General features: G+C 43.7%; 1 protein-coding gene across 2 annotated transcripts in view; it reads left to right on the top strand.

Annotated features, from left to right (window-relative positions):
- Positions 1-12,709, top strand: part of dnah9 (dynein, axonemal, heavy chain 9) — a 563,627-nt gene that overhangs the window by 353,471 nt on the left and 197,447 nt on the right. For both annotated transcript variants that reach the window (XM_078570706.1, XM_078570707.1), the window contains one exon: positions 10,250-10,485. In XM_078570706.1, the coding sequence (XP_078426832.1) occupies positions 10,250-10,485 (236 nt within the window). The remainder of the gene's footprint in view (positions 1-10,249; positions 10,486-12,709) is intronic.

The following is a 12,709-nucleotide window of genomic DNA, read 5'->3' as shown; positions in this document are numbered from 1 at the left end:
GGATTTGTTTCCCCCTGGTATTTAAACAACTGAGCCAACTGCTGTGTCATAACATGGGATGTGGGTGTCGCTGGCAAAGCCAGCATTTGTTATCCATCCCCAATTGTTCTTGAACCGAGAGGCTTACTAGGCCATTTCAGAGGGCAGTTAAAATTGGGTCTGGAGTCACATGTAGGCCAGACCAGGTTAGAACAGCAGATTTCCTTTCCCAAGGGATATCAGTGAACCGGACGGGTTTTTACAACAATTAATGATAGATTCATGGTCACAATTACCGAGACTAGCTTTATAATTCCAAACTTTATAAATTAATTTAATTTGAATTCCACCAGCTATCATTTGAACCCATGCCCCCAGCATTACTTTGGATTACTAATCCAATGACATTACCACTATGCCACTGTTTGCCCTTTTTGAATCTGCTCCACACTCATGATCCTGAAGCATCCGAGAGACATCCTAATCCTGCCCTCCTCCCAGCACACTAATTCACCCCTCATGTCAGCTATGGCTCAGGTGCTTGCACTCTTGCCTCTGCATCACAAGATTTCGAGTTCAAGCCCCACCCCAGGGTTTGAGATACAAAACTCAAAGCTGATACTCCAGTGCAGGACTGAGTGCCTCTCTTGGATCACCAAGCTAATTTGCTTACCCCACCCCAAGATCAGCTTGTCCCCACAATTGGTTGCTCCTTTCACCCTTTGTCAATGCAATCTACCCCCGCACCTGAACCACATTGACCCAGCGTTTCTGATCTCCAACCCAGCCTCTCCAATCTTTTGATTCCTCTCTTCTCTGCAATTGCTGGCTGCAGCCTCCGATCTCCCTTAGACCCTTCCAATTTACCATGCCAGCCATTCTCATCTCTTCACCTGACCCTCCCAACCTCCACCCAATCTTCGTAATCCCCACAACCCTATAGATCTCTGCTCATGACCCTTCCAATCAACTCCTGGACCTTCCAATCTTCCTCACTGACACTCCTGATCTTATCCCCGAGCCTTCCAATCCCCCCCCGGACTCTGAAACTTCTGATCTCCTCCTCAGCCGTTCCAATCTTCTTTCCCGCCTTGGCCACCTGGCCTCCTGTCTCCCCTAGCAACAGCTGTTGATCTCCACCAACACAGGTCTCCAATCTTTCCTCCACTCTGACATCCACCAATACTTGCCTTCAAACTCCCCCACATCCCTCTCTTCCCTTAATCTCACTGGCTGCAGCTGGGAAATGGTAGAAAAACATGGTCCTTCTGTTGAATGTGGCAGGGTCTGAAGGAAACCCATTCCTCGGGTTTCCCGAATGCATAACTATCCACTTCATTCCTGCTGCCTGAATATAAAAAGACAACTGTTTTCAAATGTGTATTGACTAAATGAGTAGCCTAGGTAGCCCCGTGATAAGACCATAAATGAATGTGCCTGTCACAAACCATGTACGGCCATGTAACATCATAAATTCTTCCAGTTGTGACCTAGACATCTTACCATGATTAAAAATTTCTGTACACTAGTGAGATTCTGTTAAACTGGTCAGTATGTTGTTGTAGTATTTTGCATAATTCTTACAATACACAATCATTTTTGGCAGGAAAATCATTACTTAAAAGAGTGGAGTGGCAGCTTTATTAAAGCTGCAATTTCTGTGCGAGTGTTGTATTGTTATAGTATTTGTAAAGAGCTAGGAACTAACTGTTATGTGAATATATACGCTGGGGTGCCACATTCACTGTTGCACTGCTGTAATGCGGCGAGTAACAATAGCTCAGATCTTCCAGTCTCTGGATCGTTGGAGGCCAGACATAAACCACCCTCCCTCCCCCGCAAAATGCACTTCAGGACCCCATAGAAGTCCCAATGCACCGACTTCATGGGAATTGCCTAGGAAGTTTGAACTTCTGATGGGCAATTCCCCTGCTCTCTGGGACCCTCTGGAAAAAATCGCTGACTCGGACTTAGAGGCAGAGACTTCAGACCGTTCTGACTTATTTACCTGGAAAGTTACCCAGAAAATGTTAGGCAGAAAAATCCTAGTTTAACTCCTGGGTAACTATACAACTGACCTCTCTAGTCACTCGCACTGACATCCCCCCACACCTGTGACTCCCACCTCGACCCCCCTGACTCCCCCACCCAGACCTGACCTAACTAGCCTCCACCAGCTAACTCACCCCCTGACTCCCCCAGCAACCCTACTTTACCACCCTCCAAACCCCAACCTCTCCCCCCGACCCAGCCTGACTAGCCGCACCACCCGGCTCCCCCCCCAACCACCATCCCCACCCCCCACCACCTACCCCACCCCCTCGAACTCCCCTCCTGACTTGACTACCCACCGATTGACTTTACCCACCTGCCACCCTACCTGGCTGTGTGTAATATACCCAGCCGCCATCCTACTCACCTGCCACCCTGCCTGGCTGTGTAATTTACTCACCTGCCACCCTACCCACCTGTCACCGTATCCACCTTTCACCTGACCCAACTGTCTCTCTACCCACTTACACACCTACACACTCACCCATTCCATAGAACCATAGAAAAGTTACAATGCAGACAGAGGCCATTCAGCCCATCGTGCCTGCATCAGCCAAAAGAGAAACCAGAAACTAGCTGCTCTTTTAATCCCACTTTACAGCACCTGGTCCGTAGCCTGGCAGGTTACAGCACTTCAGATGCAGATCCAAGTACCTTTTAAATGAGTTGAGAGTTTCAGCTTCAACCACCAACTGAGGCAGTGAATTCCAGACGCCCATCACCCTCTGGGTGAAAACGCTTTTCCTCATGCCCCCTCTAACCCTTCTATCAATCACCTTAAATTGATGCCCCCTGTTAATTGACCCCTCAGCTAAGGGAAACAAGTCTTTCCTGCCTACCCTATCTAGGCCCCTCATAAACACATTGAGAAGCTTGGGGACTTTTAAACACTTGCCAGAAAACAGCAGCTCGTGCCATGAAAAGGGGGCATAGCTTGTCTTCCCCTGACGACCCAGTGCTACAGGGAAGCGACCGGACTGAAACTACGCTCCACATTTCTGAAGAAGCCGGGATCGGAAGACCCAGCGGGAAATGCGGAGCTCTGTCTTGGCGCAGAAAAGTACGAGTAGAGCGGCAATCCAATGGTGATTGCCGATCCTCAGAAGATTCGGGCCATCGTATCAGTCTACATAGCAGCTAGCTGGAGCACAGCAAGGAACGCACTCGATGAAGCTCCAGCATTTTGAGCCTAAAGTGTGATTAACTCTAACTTATAGGAAGCAGAAGACATAACAATGAGTGATGCCCTGACACATGCCTGCTTTGGTTGTGTAGAAAGGAGATGTTTCAGCAGATAATCTTTTTGGAACGAGACAAGTAACAGTGAGATGGTTTTACCATTCTGGTTAAAGCAAGGTGAGTTAGGCAAGAGTATAGGTAGCATAGCTGCTAGCTGATAGAACCAAATGGATTCAAGAGAGAGAGCACTGTAACCAATACATTTGTGCTCCCTGAATTGAGGCAGCTATTTACTCTTTCTGTATTTTGCATTAATATTTCAAAAATTAAATTGCTGCTGTAAGCTTAATTATCTGCTGTCTGAAACTACAAAACTTCTCTATCTTTAGAGGGTTATCAGAAGTGATGTACTTTTGGTTGCACTTGTAGCTGATGCCGTTGGTGTGTCTGGTGGAGCCTAATAATTGACCAATTTCTGTTGGTGTGTTCGTTGTCAGTTGTTGAGTTGCCATGGTAACGAAAGCAGCGCCATACAAATTGGACCTCTCATCCTCCATTTGACAATCGCCTTCCTTCTGAATAATGGAGTGTGACTACGTTACCAAAATCAGCTTAGTGGACTTTACTTTAAAACTCTTATGGAAGCCTTACAAACTGGGTAATATAGCCTCTGGGTCAAAACCTTTGCTGCACAGCACTTTAACCCACACTCCAGCATGTCGTGTAGAAGGCCCTGGTCTAATCAGGAGGTTCAGATGATGTCAGAAATTGTTCATAACCATCAGCAAAAACTGAGATTAGATTGGAGTGTTTGGCTAAGCCCCTAATGGTTTTCCTTGAAAAAAGAATAAATACTATTTAGTTTGGATGATGTTTTATCTACATTCAATCCCTTTAATGGCAGCAGGGGCTGTTGGAGTGCCCATATCCTTGATGCATGGTGATGTTCACAAAAAGGTATTAATGAGCTACTCCGCATGGTATTTTCTTAGGATTTAACCTACTCATTGTATGTTAGAGAGTATTGCTAAAGCGATGTGACACTAAGTAATATGAAAGCGAGCCACCAATTTAGTTGTACAGTGTAGTCACTGAGCAATGTTAAAATATCTCTCTTTATGTATCTGGCATAAGCACCATCGAGTTTTGGTGAGAAACTGAGATTTATGTGTCTAATAAGATTGTGGTTCATTTTTTTTTTGACATACTGTGTCAACAACCATTAGCAGATAGTGGTTTCCATGGTGATACAACACACAGCTTTGAGTTTGAAAGAGTTAAGATACACAATTATGAGCAATGTGATTAATAGGCCTACATTATCTGCCTTGAAAATACATAAATAAAATGTTATCATTTATTTACTGTAATAATATGTTTTTAATCAATCTTCCTCGCAATGGAACTTTCATGTTTTGAAATAAATCATAACTCTACCACATTATTAGGCAGAGTAATGAAAATAATTAATATGGAAGAAATCCCAAAGCCCAAGGCAATGACTCTAAAGTGCCTGGCTGTCTTAAAGGCAGTCACATTCAAGTGATTAATTGTTAAATTGTTATGTTGCTTATAAACTCCCACCTATTTTATCCTTTATCAAAGGATGTACTTCTCTCCCCATGTTACGCAGAGAAGGTTGTGGGTCAACTATCTCCTCCCAATCTTGACTGAAATAATGCTCAGTAATCGACAAATGATGCACTTGGATCTCGGATCATACTATCCTTCATTTGACATTCTGACCCAACAGAGGACTGAAGACAATGGACGGGATTATCCGACCATGCCCGCCGCCGGGATCGTCCAGTCCCGCTGAAAGTCAGCGGAGGCCGGAAAATCCTGGCCAATGTCTGCTCAAGACTTGTGATTATTATTGCCTCCACCCTTTTAAAATCTTCAGTGCAAGACAGACCGGTGACTTCCAATGTACATCATTCAGAAATGCCCACAGCGTCCTTCATATATCATATTTTACACCAGTCTCTTCTCTAACTTAATCATTTAGTAAAACTATGGATGGGGAGGGTCCAAGCTGCTTGGATAACATCACAACGTGGGGAAGTGTGAGGTCATGCACTTTGGTAGGAAGAATAGAGGCATAGACTATTTTCTAAATGGGGAGAGAATTCAGAAATCTGGAGTGCAAAGGGACTTGGGAGTCCTAGTCCAGGATTCTCTTAAGGTTAACTTGCAGGTTGAGTCGGTAGTTAGGAAGGCAAATGCAATGTTGGCATTTATTTCGAGAGGACTAGAATATAAAAGCAGGGATGTGCTGCTGAGGCTTTATAAGGCTCTGGTCAGACCACATTTAGAATATTGTGAGCAATTTTGGGCCCCGTATCTCAGGAAGGATGTGCTGGCCCGGGAGAGGGTCCAGAGGGGGTTCACAAGAACGATCCCAGGAATGAAAGGCTTAACATATGAGGAACATTTGAGGACTCTGGGTCTATACTCGATGGAGTTTAGAAAGATGAGGGGGGATCTGATTGAAACTTACAGAATACTGAAAGGCCTGGATAGAGTGGACGTGGGGAAAATGTTTCCAATAGTAGGAGAGACTAGGACCCGAGGGCACAGCCTCAGAGTAAAGGGAAGACCTTTTAGAACAGAGATGAGGAGAAACTTCTTTAGCCAGAGAGTGGTGAATCTATGGAATTCATTGGCACAGAAGGCTGTGGAGGCCAGGTCATTGAGTGTATTTAAAACCGAGATAGATAGGTTCTTGATTGGTAAGGGTATCAAAGGTTACGGGGAGAAGGCGGGAGATTGGGGTTGAAAATCTTGTCAGCCATGATTGAATGGCGGAGAAGACTCGATGGGCTGAATGGCCTAATTTCTGCTCCTATGTCTTATGGTCTAAATTTCAATTGAACCTTATGGTAAATCTGAACACGTAACAAGTTGTATATCTTTAATATAGTTTTGATTCCACTGCATTATGTGTTTTCAGTTCAAAGCAGCAAAACTTTACTGTGAAATCCAATATAGAATTCATGTTCCCCAATTTAAATTTGCTGATTTCATTTATAGTTACGGATGCTTAAGTAAATGTTTCCACGTTGCATATCTTTTTTGCATGCTGAACCTTGCTTGTTCCTTTAATCCAGAGGGTCTCCAATGCCCCTTCTGTAGCTCTCTGCGGGATATTCCACAGATCAGCCAGGCATGACACCCCCTTCTTAGAATCATAGAGTATTACGATATATGGCCAGGCCATTTGGACCATTGTGTCTGCACTATTTCTTTGGTAGAGTTTATCCCAATTTTTCCCACTTTCCTGCTTTGTCCCAAAGCCCTGTAAACCTTTTACCCCCTTGTGTTCATCCAATTCTCTTTAGGACGTTGCTATTGAAACATCTTTAAACACCCTTTCAGGCAGTGCCAGATTACAACAACTTGATGTGTAAATAAAACATGTTCCTTCATGTCGCCTCTGATTCTTTTGCCAATCACCTTACATTAGGCTGGCTGGTCTGAAGTTTGCTGGGTTTATCCCTCTCCCCATTTTTTAAAAAGGGGCGTAACATTTGAAAGCCTCCATTCCTCTGGCATTGTCCCCATAACAAGGAGGATTGGAAAATTGTGGTCAGAGCCACAGCAATTCCTACCCTTACTTCCCTCAGTAAACAGGGATGCATCCCATCCAGATCAGGTGAATATTTTTACTCTGAGTAATGCTTTTTAAGCATTTTCTCTACATCAATGTTTGTTCTATACTGTTTCTCTATTGCCTCTTCTTTATAGCTACATTTGCAGCATACTCTCTTATAGAGAGTACAGATGCAAAGTACTCATTTCTCATTTTGTAGTTCACCCGTGCCATCTGTTCCCAGAAGAATATCTCCTTCTTTGTCCCTATTCTTCCTTTGGTTACTGGTTCAGCTATATTTTTTCCTTACCCATTTTTTGCTTCTAAACTTTTCAACTCACTGAAGTTAACCCCCCCTCCAGTTAAATAAAGAAAGAAGTATTTGCATTTTATATAGTTCCCTTACATAAACCCAGGGCATTCCAATGTGCTTAAGTCAATGATGTGCTTTTGAAGTGTTGTCACTGATGTAAGGTAGGAAACACAACAGCCAATTTGCGCCCTACAAGCTCCCACAAACAGAAATGTGATAATGACCGGATAATCTGTTTCAATGATTATTGGTTGAGGGATTATTATTGTCCAGGACACCAAGGAGCATTCCCAGACTGTTCTTCGAAAGAGTGTCGTGCGATCTTTTAAATCCACTGGGTAGAGCTTATGGAGATATCTATGCAGCACAACCGATTCCTGATAGCTCTCTGCGATCTCCAGTGGGTTAGGACTGAAATGCTGCCACCTTACACAGAATGTCTGACAGTGGCGTGTCTTTTGGCTTTACCAGGACGAGCAAATTGTCGAGTATTTCACACCCTTCTGGGCCTGCTTCAGTCAGAAATATTACGCTTTTGATACAGCCATTTTGGAAGGTCAGAACACCCACCTGTCCAAATGGCCTTTTCACCAAGACTGGATTTTTAAAACTATTTCCCAGCAAAAAAAAAAATCCCACAATGCAGCTCTTGGTTTACAGGAAGCTTCTCTAACCAAATTTGTTTGGCTAGGGACATCCACAATCCCACTTCGTTGCCAGACTGTGCTTTCTTTGCAGGACAGAAAAGAGACTGTGTGCAGCAAATGGAATTCAAAAGTACCCAACTGAAAACTAGTTTATTCCGCTTTGACCATATATACAGTCATACACAAATGGCCACAAGAGGCTGCTACTACAATGAGTTTGATATGTTACCCACCGTTCGTGACCCCTAGCCCTACCGGCCCTTATCTCACCTCCGCAAAAATGGTCCAGAGACAGGACAGAGCCGGGGGACCAGAAGAAAATTTGGCAGGGCCATTTTTCACTCCCACTCACCTCCAATACCAGCCCAGGCAGGGGCCAAAATTCCAGCCCCAATAATCAAGCACCATTTCCCAATATTGCTGTGTTTTGCTCACACCTGTACCAATCACTTTCATGCAACTTTCTCCCGTATATTCAGAGTATGTAAAACATCTCTGTAGGTGGGACTTAAACAATGAATCCTACAGAAATTTTAGTCTCTGATGGGCTGAAATGTTACTGTCACAGCAGAGAATAACATGTCGAACTTTAATTGGAATTATTTTGTAATTTATTATTTGTGTCAATATTTAGGGAACAAATAGAGCCACAGGAAGAAAGTTTTGTGTTTTGTTTGAAACCTGTGATTAACTAATGTAACTCCTACACACGTTATCAAATGACAAACGTGGTGTTAACATTGAAAGTAAAAGTGAAACTCCTCTAAGTGGTTTAGCAGGTGAATTCCCTGTCCAGACATTCTTGAACCATGTGGATTGATGAACTTCCCTGTTTGATCCACACTCTGTGCTAAGTTAGCCAATCTCAGTTGTGGGTCAAAAAAAGGTTAAACACAAAAGCACAAAATCAGGTTATTTGGCCCTTTGTGCCTGTGCTGGCTTTTGATTGGAGCAATCCAAAACTATTCCCATTGTTCTTTGAAAACCTGTATATTTCTCTGTTTCAAATGTGTACTTGAGTCTCCCTGAAAGGATGCAGTTTTCTGTGGCTCATCTGCTCCCTGCGGCAAAGCCCCAACAGCGTTCTTCCTAAAGAAATGTCTTCTAACCCCTTTCCTGACTCTCTTAGTCGTAACTCCCCAACCAGAAGAAATAGTCTTTCCATATTCAGCCCATCAAAATCCTTCTTATTTTTAAAACACCTCTAAAAACTCTTCCTTAACCTTCTCTGCTTCATTGGAAATAATCACACTATCTAGGACTCTCCTCCTAACCACTGTTTCTCTTCCCTTGTGTCATCGTATTGAACCAGTTTTTTAATACCTTTTGAAAAATGTGAGTTCCAGAACTTCACACAGCACTCTAAGTGTGTTCCAACAAATCTTTTGTACCACTTAGTCTTCAGACATAATGAAAATGCGTCGACTCTTTTCTTCTCCACCGATGCTGCCAGACCTGCTGAGTTTTTCCAGGTAATTCTGTTTTTGTTTTGGATAATGAAAATGCTACTGTTTACATATGTGTGTAATATATATACAAATAAACTGGCCTTTTTACTGCACTTACAATTTCAGAGAATTAAATACTTGAATTTCTAAATCTCTTTGTTCATCTACACCTTTCTTTGATTGTGTAGTCCCATTTCTAGTTTTTCTTCCCCAGCTGTATTATCTACACCTATCCACACTAAATTGCAGCTGCCAACAGTTGGCCCATTAAATTAAACTGTCTTATGCATTCCTGAAGTCGCTTACAGTTCTCTTCCCTATTTTTCAAACACCCTACTTTTGTGCTGTCAAAAAGTTTTTGGATTGTGTATCCTAATCCATAGTTCAAATCATCTTTATTGCGCTAAGAACTAAATTGAACCCAGCACTGATAACCTCTGTGCTGTTCCATTTCTAACACTTTTTGAATCATTGCAATGCCCATTCCCACTAATTCTCTTTTTCCTGTTCAATCAGATAATTTTCTACACATGCTACTGCATTTCCTCTTGCACCATAAGGCTGATGCTTTGTACCTGCCTTGTAATGTTATTCAGGGCCAAGCTGGTCTCCTGTACAAGTTTCAATCACTCAGGGGAGTTGGGAGGGGAATTGTACAGAAATTTCCCCCTCATTAACCTGGGTTTACACCTGTTTTTCCAGCTCTTCTGGGAGGCTCTTTGCCTCCAAGTGGGGAAGGAAGTCTGTGTCTGTGATGCATGAGGCCGTGGGACAGGTTTGATAGATCAGCAGTTCTTTACATGTCTGTCATTTTTCATATGTTATTAACGATCCTCGTGTGAGAAACCTTATTGAATGCTTTCAGTAAATCCATAAACATTACATCCACTGTACTTCTGGAAAGTTAGCAGTTTCGAAAGAGCAAGCGGATTAAAAAAAAACAGTTGTTGAAGAGAAAGCAAAGGCCTTACATATGTTGTGCTGTGATACTACAGTCTTAATGTTAGTGGCTTAAACACTATGTTTTTCCCATGTTCAGGTTCCAATACCGGTAACCTCTGATTTGGATCCCTTGACCATGCTGACAGATGATGCAGATGTTGCCACCTGGCAGAACGAAAGCCTCCCTGCTGACAGAATGTCTACAGAGAATGCTACCATCTTGACCAGCTGTGAGCGCTGGCCACTGGTGATTGATCCCCAGTTGCAAGGTATCAAATGGATCAAGAACAAGTATGGAGAAGATCTCCGCGTTGTGAGGATTGGCCAGAGAGGGTAAACCATTTCACGACTTGCTTATTTGTAATGAAAAATCTACCTCCAATTGTCACCATCAGTGGGGAATTCTTGTGAGGAATTCAGTTTTCGAACCTGACGTGGTGATATCCCAGTCTTAATCCCTTGTGTCTCATGTCCTATTGATTTAAAGTATTGCTGTGTAATTTTTTTCAGGCTTGGGCTGGCAAGTGGCAAGTAACATTCACGCCCTACAAGTGCCAAGCAATGACCATCTCCATCAAGAGAGAATTTAACCATCTCCCCATGACATTCAATGGCACTAGCATCACTGAATTCCCTACCACCAACATTTGTTGGGGGGATGGTGGGTTGGTTGGAGAGTGGGTGTGGGGTCATCATTGACCAGAAACTGAACTGGACCAGCCATATAAATACTGTGGCTGCCAGCGCAGGTCAGAAACTGGGAAATCTGCGGACAGTAACTCACCTCCTAACTCCCCAAAGCCTGTCTACCATCTACAGGACACAACTGGAGTGTAATGGAATACTCTCCGCTTGTCTGGATGAGTGCAACTCCAAAAACAATCAAGAAGCTTGACACCATAGAAAGGAGCCCACTTAATTGGCACTCCACCCACCAACTTTAACATCCACCCCCTCCAGCATTGGTGCACAGTGGCAGCGGAGTGTTCCATATGCCAGATGCACTGCAGCAACACATCAAGCCTCCTTCTACAGCACCTTCCAAACCCGTGACCTCTACCACCTCAAAGGACAAGGGTAGTAGATGCATGGGAACACCACCGCCTGCAAGTTCCCCTCCAAGCCCCACACCATCCTGACTTGGAACTATACCGCTGTTTCTTCACTGTCACTGGGTCAAAATCCTGGACCTCCCTTTCTAACAGCACTGTGGGTGTACCCACACCGCATGGACTGCAGCGGTTCAAGAAGGCAGCTCACCACCACCTTCTCAAGGGCAATTAAGATGGGCAATAAATGCTGGCCCAGCTCACATCTCATGAAAGAATACATTTTTTTTAAAGCAATCTAAGGGCTATTTTAAACATTGTGTTAATAAGACACCCCTGTTTGAAAGTCTGGATTTAGGACGCAGTTTTCAGCAAATTGATGATTTGAACGTGACTGTAGGCACAGGAACCAACAACTGTTGGTATACCATTCAAACACTGATTAGATACAGTTTTAATGGAACTGTACATGCTGCCTGCGCTCACTCACTTCCATTGAAAGTGTGGAGTGCAATGGCCGGAAGGCGAAGGATTTCTCAAGGGCCAAGAACGAGGACAGCCAAGTTCTATCCGAATGGAGAGAGATGACAGAACTCCGTGGTACAGAGGGATCTGGGTGACCTGGTACATAAATCACAAAAAGTTAGTACGCAGGTACAACAAGTGATTAGGAAGGCGAATGGAATGTTGGGGTTTATTGCAAGGGGAATGGAATATAAGAATAGAGAAGCTTTACTGCAGCTGTACAGGGTCTTGGTGAGACCACATCTGGAATACTGTGTACAGTTTTGGTCTCCTTTTTTGGAAAGGATATTACATTAGAAGCAGTTCAGAAAAGATTCCCTGAACTGATTCCTGGAATTAATGGCTTATCTTGTGAAGAAAGTTTGAACAGGTTGGGCCTATACCCATTAGAGTTTGGTAGAATGAGAAGTCTTTTTATTGAAACATATAACATCCTGAGGGTGCTTGATAGGGTGGATACCAGGAGGATGTTTCTTCTTGTGGGGGAGACTAGAACTAGGGGACATAGTTTAAGAATAAGAGGTCTCTATTTTATGACTGAGGTGAGGAGAATTTTTTTCTCTGCGGGTCGTTTGTGGAATTCTCTTCCCAGAAAGCAGTGGATGTTGGGTTATTGAATATATTCAGGATAGAGTTAGATGGATTTTTGATAGACAAGGGAGTCAAGAGTTTTGGGGGGCAGACAGGAAAGTGGAGTTGAGGCCACAATGAAATCAGCCATGACCTTATTGAATGGCAGAGCAAGCTCGAAGGGCTGAATGTCCTACGCCTGCTCCTAAGGCCTATATTCCTATGTTCTCTGATGCGGTATGGAGGTCCTGGTGGAGGAGGTGGAGAGGAAGAGGGATGTCCTCAACCTGCAAGGGTGGGGGGGAGGAGGCCACAGAGGCAGCTGATGTGCCACATCACCTGGGAGGTCAGAACCAGGAGTTCCGCTCCCAGTACTTTGCTCCAGTACTGCAAGAAATTTAATGGCTTGACAT

This window comes from Cetorhinus maximus, chromosome 24 (genome assembly GCF_964194155.1).
Source record: "Cetorhinus maximus chromosome 24, sCetMax3.hap1.1, whole genome shotgun sequence".
Classification (NCBI taxonomy): domain Eukaryota; kingdom Metazoa; phylum Chordata; class Chondrichthyes; order Lamniformes; family Cetorhinidae; genus Cetorhinus; species Cetorhinus maximus.
The sequence above is the reverse complement of the archived record's forward strand: the minus strand, read 5'-3'. Positions and strand labels throughout refer to the sequence as shown.